This window comes from Miscanthus floridulus, chromosome 2 (assembly GCF_019320115.1).
Source record: "Miscanthus floridulus cultivar M001 chromosome 2, ASM1932011v1, whole genome shotgun sequence".
Taxonomy (NCBI): domain Eukaryota; kingdom Viridiplantae; phylum Streptophyta; class Magnoliopsida; order Poales; family Poaceae; genus Miscanthus; species Miscanthus floridulus.
The window spans coordinates 122,497,577-122,506,364 of record NC_089581.1 but is presented as its reverse complement, the minus strand read 5'-3'; the positions used below and the strand labels follow the sequence as shown (position 1 = coordinate 122,506,364).

General features: G+C 45.8%; 1 protein-coding gene across 1 annotated transcript; it reads left to right on the top strand.

Annotated features, from left to right (window-relative positions):
- The first annotated feature begins 1,457 nt into the window (after positions 1–1,457).
- On the top strand, positions 1,458–2,027 carry LOC136536977 (zinc finger BED domain-containing protein DAYSLEEPER-like). The gene has a single exon (XM_066529093.1). It carries the CDS (start codon positions 1,458–1,460, stop codon positions 2,025–2,027), a length of 570 nt encoding a protein of 189 aa, XP_066385190.1.
- Positions 2,028–8,788: the final 6,761 nt, after the last annotated feature.

Below are 8,788 nucleotides of genomic sequence, written 5' to 3'. Positions count from 1 at the left end.
AAAAGCTGCCATTCACATTCTCAATCGAGTACCAAACAAGTCGATGCCCAAAACACCATATGAGCCGTGGATAGGAAGGAAACCTTCACTTAACATTTACGTGTGTAGGGCTATCCAGCTGAGGCTAAAGTATTTAACCCAAACATAGGAAAGCTAGACTCCAAGATAGTTAGTTGCCATTTCATTGGCTATCTAGACAAGTCAAAAGGTTATCGTTTCTACTGTCCTGATAGACATATGAAGTTTGTAGAAACAAGACATGTTGTGTTCTTGGAGGATGAGATGGTCAGGGGGAGCATGGTAGCATGTAACCCTAGGCAAATTACCCACCACCCAATACCCAAACCCAAACTACCCAAACCTGATCTACTCAGTTACAATTTTAGATAGTGATTCCAGATACCCGAAATTAGTTCGGGAAATTTGGGTAACACGACCGGTACCCGATTTACCCATATTACCCAATATTTTTAGAGCCCATGGACTAATGTCATCAACAATTCAACATCTTGATTGAATTCAAGCCCACTATGGCACTATGCGGTATTAGCGCATTGTGGCCTAGCAAGTCCACAGTCTCCACTCTCCTGTCTCCACCCGAGACCCCAACCCCAACTCCCCCAGAGGCCCAGACCACCATGCCCCCAGATCCCAGACCCCTGAACCCTAGCGACTGTCGAGCCCCATGCCCCGACACTGATGCCGCGATCGTGCGGCCCCAATGCCCTGACATCGCCCACGCGGCCAAGCCCCAATGTCCCGATGCCCTGACGCTGACGCCGCACGACCACCAGGCTCGACATGCCACCTCTCGCCTCTGCGACCACCAGGTAGGCTCGACGCATGACCGTCCGCCGCCCTGCATAGCCGCACTCCACCCCACCTGACTACCGACACGGACCCCAGTGCTATACTACTATAGCTGAGCCCCCGCATGACCGAGCTCCCACACTGGCAAGCGGCCACATCGGCGCACCATCGCCTGACTTCGATGACATCCAGCTTGCCAACTCTGAGGAATCATGCAATGTATGCCCTTATTCCCTACCTGCCTATAGCGCCTGGATGGAATCAGTGGGAAAATGATGCAGGAGCAGTTGTAGTGTCTGATATTAATGTCTTCTTTTTTTGAGAGCGAGGAGTGTCTGATATTAATGTCAAAGTGCTAAAGTTAGTGATTGTATTGCTGATTCTAACTGGATGGAATCAGTGGTTTCTGCTGATTCTAACTTTATTAGGATGATTCTAACTGGACAGCATGAAGTCAGTGCTAAAGTTAGTGATTTGTTATGTTTTAGTGTTACTGTTACCTCTTTGATTATTCATTTGATTGTACAACACTAAAGTTAGTGATTGTATTGCTCTTTTGTTTGTAGGTGCCAGAATCTAATGATATTATGGATGTAGAGTCAGTGGGTACTAGAACACAGTTTGATGGTAGTTAGGAAACTCAAGCAATGGCAATAGAAGCAGGTCAACCATCACACAATGTAGAGCTAGGAGAAAAGCAAAGTAGTGAGCATGTTGTCATTGACCTAGAAAAGGATAAGGAAGGACTTGCAAGAAAGGAGATGGCACCAAGGTCAGAGATGTGGGAGCATTTCATCAAGATTAAAGATGATAAAGGGGTTTTGAAGGCTAGAAAGTGCAAATATTGCCATCGTGAGCTCAAGGCCGACACAAGAGGACATGGGACATCAGCATTGAAGAAACACTTTGCTACTTGCAAGCGCAATCCTCATGTTTTCAACAAGGACCTAAAGCAAGGCACGCTTCAAGCAACTATAGGGGATGCTCCTGCTACTTGGAGGTTTGATCAAGGGAAACTTCGAGAAGACTTTGCTGAGATGGTAATAGAAGATGATCAACCCTTTGCATTTGGTGAGAAGACCAGCTTTAGAAGATTTATGTCCAAAGCATGCCCACGTTTCCAACCCCCATCTAGAAGAACTTTGACAAGGGACACTGTACGTCTCTATTTTCAAGAGAAAGCCAAGTTGAAGAAGTTCTTCAAAGATTCTTGTTAGAGAGTTTGCCTGACAACTGATTGCTGGACTTCTTAGATCCAAGATGGATATATGACTATCACTGCAAGTTTCATTGATGGAAACTAGAATTTGCATAAGAAAGTAATTAGTTTTTTCATGGTAAATGGGCACAAGGGAGAGGATATTGGGAAAAACTTGGTGAAATGCTTGGTTGAATGTGGTTTAGACAGAGTATTGACTGTAACAGTGGATAATGCAAGTTCCAATGATAGTGGTGTTGATTACTTGAGAACTAAGTTGTAGAAAACCAACATAGCACAAGGCATTGTTAGTACTTTGGTATTTGCTAGCTGAAGCTTTGCTTATACATTTTTCTCTATGAATTGCTGGAAACTTGGAAAGAAAATTGATTAACTGAATGCTGCTGAAATTTTTTACAAATGCTGGTTTTCTAAATATCGGGTAGTTCAGGAATACCCAAACCTGAATTATTGGGTACCCAAAATTTCGGGTAGTGGTTTTTCGGGGCTGAATTCGGGTAACGTTTTCCATTACCCGAATTTCTTATGACTGAACTACCCAACCCGAAAAATTCGGGTAACCCGAACGCCTAGGGCTAGTAGCGCGAGAAATTAACCTTGAGGAGAAATGGGAATACGTGCCCACTCCGATGGTTTAAGAGCCATTCTTCTCACCATTTGTTGCTACTGTACCAACAGTGTTGGGCACTGTAGTGACAACACCTATTGCTAATTCTCCCGTGGTGACAAGAAATGATTATGAGGAACTTGTCCTTCAGGATCCTATAGGGAAGAGCAACAACAGCCCCATATAGAACAAGTGCCAACTAATGAGCCCCCCAGAAGGTCTAAAAGAGCAAGAAAACTAGCCATTACTGATGACTATAAAGTCTATGAATGTGAAGAATTTTAAATGGAGGGTGATCCCACCTCATTTGAAGAAGCCATGAGAAGCGCTCACTCGTTGAAGTGGCTTGAAGCCATGCAAGATGAAATGAGATCAAAGAGCACCAACGGTGTTTGAGACTTAGAAAAAAATTTAAAGGAGCAAAGACAGTAGCTTGTAAATAGGTCTACAAAACTAAATATGACTTCAAAGGGAATGTGGAAAGATTTAAACTGCGACTTGTGGTGAAAGGCTTCATGCTAAGAGAAGTAATAGATTACAAGGAGACATTTTCTCTAGTCTCATGTAAGGATTCTTTTAGAATCATAATGGCGTTAGTGGCACACTACGATTTAGAATTACATCAGATGGATGTAAAGACGGCTTTCCTTAACAGGAATTTAGATGAAAATATTTATATGGCACAACCAAAAAAATTTATCATGAAAGAAAAAGAACATATGAGATGCCGCCTGAAGAAATCTATTTACGGATTAAAACAAGCCTCTAGACAGTGGTATTTAAAGTTTGATGGAACAATAAGAAAGTTTGGGTTTAAAGAGAATGTAGAGGACAATTGCATTTATATAAAGTTCAAGAATGGGAAATTCGTTTTCCTAATCCTGTATGTGGATGACATCTTACTCACTAGTAGTGATGTTAATCTACTACTGGAGACGAAGAAGTTCTTGTCCTCAAATTTTGATATGAAAGATCTCGGTGAAGCTTCATTTGTTTTAGAAATAGAGATTCACCGAGATAGAAGAAATGGGGTTTTAGGATTATCGCAAAAGGCATACGTAGAAAAGGTTCTAAAGAAATACAGTATGCATACGTGTAAGCCCTCACCTGCTCCCATAGTCAAGGACGATAGTTTTGGGGAATTTCAATGTCCCAGGAACCAATATGAGATTGATCGAATGAAAGCAGTTCCATATGATTCGGCTATTGGAAGCTTATAGTATGCTCAAGTATGCACACGCCCTGACTTAGCTTTTGTTACTGGGATACTTGGCAGATATCAGAGTAATCCAGGAATAGAACACTGGAGAATGGTAAAGAAAGCTTTGCGTTATTTGCAACACACAAAAGGCCTCATACTAATGTACAGAAGATCTGATTCCCTTCATATAGAGGGGTATTCATATTCAGATTTTGCGGGAGATGTAGATGATAGAAAATCCACATCAGGCTATGTATTTACTCTCATAGGGGGAGTAATATCATGGAAAAGCTCAAAACAATCTGTCGCTACATCATCACGATGTATGCTGAGTTAATAGCATGTTATGAGGCAATGGGGCAGGTGAACTGGCTAAAAAAGTTTATGTCGGGTTGAAAGTGGTCGACAACATTCATAGACCACTCAAGTTGTACTGCGATAATGAGCCAGCAGTATGTTTTACTCACAACAATAAGTCAAGTGGTGCTACCAATCACATTGACATAAAGTTTTATGTTGTGAAAGACAAAGTTCGATGTTGTGAAAGATAAAGTTTGGGATCATTATATTATTCTCGAGCATATAAGTACAAAGAAAATACTTGTGGGTCCGCTTACAAAAGGCTTACCGTCTAATGTGTTCAGAGAACACTTAGCCGGTATGGGTTTACGGGAAAGCCTATGATCCCTGGACAATAGGGCCTAGTTGAGAATCTGTTTCAAAATAGAGAGGTGAATTGTAGCTGTTAATCCAATGGTGTGGGGGGTATGACCCTGGATACCCATGGTAGACCACATGGGCTATGCCCCTAGGGGTGGCCCAGCCTACAAGATGAAGCCTTGTGGGGCACGACTCTGCTCAACGCCTACTACAAGACACCGGGAAGATATCCTGAAGATACTATAAGATCTGTTAGGATACGTATGATCCCAAGATTCCTATAATCTATTATTGCTTTCCGGTTATATCTTAGATATAACTGACTTGTAACCTTGCCCCTCGGACTATATAAGGCAGGCAGGGACCCCCTCCAAACTCACGCAATATCATACGATAGCTAATACAAACCAACAGACCATAGGAGTAGGGTATTACATTATACTGACGGCCTGAACCTGTCTAACTCGTGTGTCTCTATTTCCTTCTTGTTCTTGATCACACGCTTCTCTGCCAATCAATCTACCTTCATGGGATATCCCTCGGAGGATTGCTGATGATATTATGTCAACAGTTGGCCTGCCAGTTAGGGGTGTGCGTGCTGTTTCCTTATCAAACAAGAAGGCTTTTTCTGTAGGCTCTTCGTCCCTCCCGTAGCCTAGCCAGATCTTCACGGTCAGATCCATCTCGTGGATTATCAACACTGACAGAGTCGAATAGCTCCTCGAGCTGGTATAGATCAATTTTACGCCAATCACCCCTGCACCTATGACTATAGATACGATCTTAGAACCACCTCTGAGGTTGCCCTCATCGACAACTCACCGCCCGCTTCCTCGCTACCAGAGGAGGCAGATCAACAATGACGATCTAATCACATCTATCGATCAGGTTGGTCTGAAGCTCGATTATTGCCTCTCCATCACCGAATTGGCTCAGGACACTCTAGTTCAGCGCCGACCACCCTCTAACCTAGATCTATCGGAGGCTGCTCAGGAAACTCTAGGGGTTATGGCCCTACCCTTCAGGTTCACCAACACCGCCACCATTTACCAAGATGCCCTAAGGGGCAAATTCACCGACCAGGTTGGAGATGTCCATCCTTTCGCCGACCAGCCTTCGCTGGCCGTCAACATGCTGCATGTCGCTCACCGCCCCAGAGCGTTCCTCCATACCATCCTAAAGGAGAATCCAAACTCTAAGTCCTAGGGCTCTATGGAGACCATCGCTAAAACAACCACCAAACTACTTCTTCCCCCTCCGTTCCATGGTGGCGCAATCTTCAACATCAGCGTCGATAGCCCCCCTCGGAATGATGAAACCGAGGAGGAATGGGTCGCCCATGAGAACTAGAATGTCAACTATGTGTAGCACCGAGCAAACGAGATTGCTCTCGTGATGGCTGAGTAGTAACTTGACTCGCAAGGAAGGCCACTCCAACGCAACCTCGATGATGAGTTTGTCCACGTTGACGGCCATGACGTCTATAAGACACCAAGCGCCAATCTCGTAGTGGCTACCAATGAGCTTGCCCGGCTCCTGCAGACACCCAAGGTCGCTAAGGTCACCGCCATGCTTAAAGTGGCACATTGTCAGGTCAATGAGATCCGCCAGGATCAGAGACCTTCATACTCCACAACCTCGATTCGTCGATCAGCCTTGACAAGAACCAATTGCCGCCAAAGTTGCTTCACCGACCAGCACCGCGACGATAGGCAACCCCTCCAGGATGGAGCTAGGGGCAACTACATCGAACATCACTACCAACACGACTAGGAGGTTGACCAAGACATCTGAGTGCACCTCAACAATCTTCGAGATGCACAACAATGTATCAACGAACACCACTTCAATCGCCATGAAGAAGAAGTACACTGCTGCCAGGTGTGCGAGCAAGAGTATGGTAACCCAGACTCAGCTCTCAAGCCGCTCAATGCCGGCAACGCTGCAGACGATGGCGCTACCAACCCCAAAGGGCCCCCAAAATTCACGAGGGCGCTCCAAACACTTCAGTGGCCCTATGGTTTTAAAATCATAGGGGTCAAGCCCTACGAAGGAAGGATGAACCCAACACAGTGGCTACAGGCTTATGCCACTGCTGTCCATGCCATCGGAGGAGACACCTGTGTTATAGCGAACTATCTTCCCATCATGCTCATACCAACCACCATGAATTGGTTCACGAGCCTTGCCCCGGATTCCATCGGATCCTAGGAAGCACTGAAAAAAGTCTTCACCGACAATTATATGGCTATGTGTACTCGGCCGGGCACCAAGCATGATCTCAACCGCATCAATTAGAAGCCATCCGAGCTCCTCCATAGCTACATTAGACACTTTTCTAAGATGAGGAATTCTATTCCCAACATCATGGAAGCGGAGGTCATCACCGTCTTCATCAGAGGACTCCATCACCATGAGCTTCGCTTCAAGTTCAACCACAAGCCGCCCACAAGGATTGGTGAGATGATCACGACTGCTGACCAGTACACCGACACCGAGGAAGCCGAGGTGCGCTTGAACAAGGATGCAAGCACTCATCGCCCAACATGCCGCTATAACGACCACCCCATTGATCGACGCCACAACGACCACCGCTACGATGATCGTAGTTACCATCGTGACAGTGGCCATGATCGGCCAGAAGGACCCAAGTCAGGTCAAAATTGCTGCCGTCGGCTAGACCACATCGTCACCACCGTCAATGAACCTCGCGCCAAGCACAACTACGACGAGCAATACAAAAAGATTCTTGATGGCCCGTGCCCTCTCCACAAGAACGCCATACATAAGATGAAGGATTGCCTCGAGTTGGCTAAGGAGTTCTAGGACAAAAGCTGGACGACAACACCAACAACGAAGCCAGAGGCCGCCAACCACCTAGGGGCAATAACAATGCCTTCCAGGACCATGATAAGGTGGTCACCACCATCTTCAGGGGCCTCGCCTCCACCGAGAGTAGAAGAGAATGGAAGCTCACTGCCCGGCTGGTGCTCGCCGTCACTATGGAAGATGCCACCGCCAACCCTAGCTATCGCCCATGGTCTGAGGTTCCAATCACCATCAGTAGGGCCGACCAGTGGGCGAACATTCCCTACATAGGGCGTTTCCCCCTCGTCCTCGATGCAATCGTCTAGAAAGTGGTTTTTTAGAAAAGTGCTCGTTGATGGTGGGAGCGCTTTGAATCTCCTCTTCGCCAGAGCCCTAAAGGAGTTGGTCCTCGGGATAGCATATCTCACACCCTCAGACTCCTCCTTCTTGGGTGTGGTACCTAGCAGGGCATAAAAACCTCTTAGAGAGATCAACCTACCAGAACAGTTCGGCACAGAAAGCAACTACCGCATCGAGCACATCAACTACTACGTCGCCGACTTCAACACCGCCTACCACGCCATACTTAGTCAGCCAGCTCTAGCCAAGTTCATGGCTATACTGCACTACGCTTATCTAGTGTTGAAGATGCCTTCACCCATAGGAGTCCTAGCCTTGTGAGCCAACCTCTCAATCGCCTATGCCTGCAAGACAGAGAGTCCTGCACTCGCCGAGGCCACTGACCTCTCCATCCAGATGGCCAGTGTCTTATCACCTATGTGACTTAGACGGAATCGATGTCCCCAACTCATGGCACATCGAGCACCTTATACGTTTCTATCCTTGAAACGCTCCAGATATGTATTCTCCGCTCCATGATGAATAAAGTTTTGGTCTCCATAATTTGTCTCTATTTTTTCTCCATTATGGTTTAATCTCCACTTGCGGTCGCCGAGCTCTAAGCTACCCCATAACGAACTCCAATACGAAATCACCATAACTGCGTTGACCACATTTCTCCAAATCTCCAACGTTTTTGCCGAACAAGTATCTCCAAATCGCCGACCACATTTCTCCAAATCTCCAACATTTTTGCCGAACAAGTTTCTCCAAATCACCGACCACGTTTCTCCAAATCTCCAACATTTTCGCCGAACAAGTTTCCCCAAATCGCCGACCACATTTCTCCAAATCTCCAACGTTTTTGCCAAACAAGTTTCTCCAAATCGCCGACCACGTTTCTCCAAATCTCCAACAATTTTGCCAAATAAGTTTCTCCAAATCGCCGACCACATTTCTCCAAATCTCCAATGTTTTCGCCGAACATGTTTCTCCAAATCGCCAACCATGTTTCTCCAAATCTCCAACATTTTTACTGAACAAGTTTCTCCAAATCGCTGACCACATTTCTCCAAATCTCCAACGTTTTTGCCAAACAAGTTTCTCCAAATCGCCAACCATGTTTCTCCAAATCTCCAATGTT

Coding starts and splice junctions, on each gene's coding strand:
- LOC136536977 (XM_066529093.1), top strand. CDS start 1,458: ATGGCAATAGAAGCAGGTCAACCATCACACAATGTAGAGCTAGGAGAA.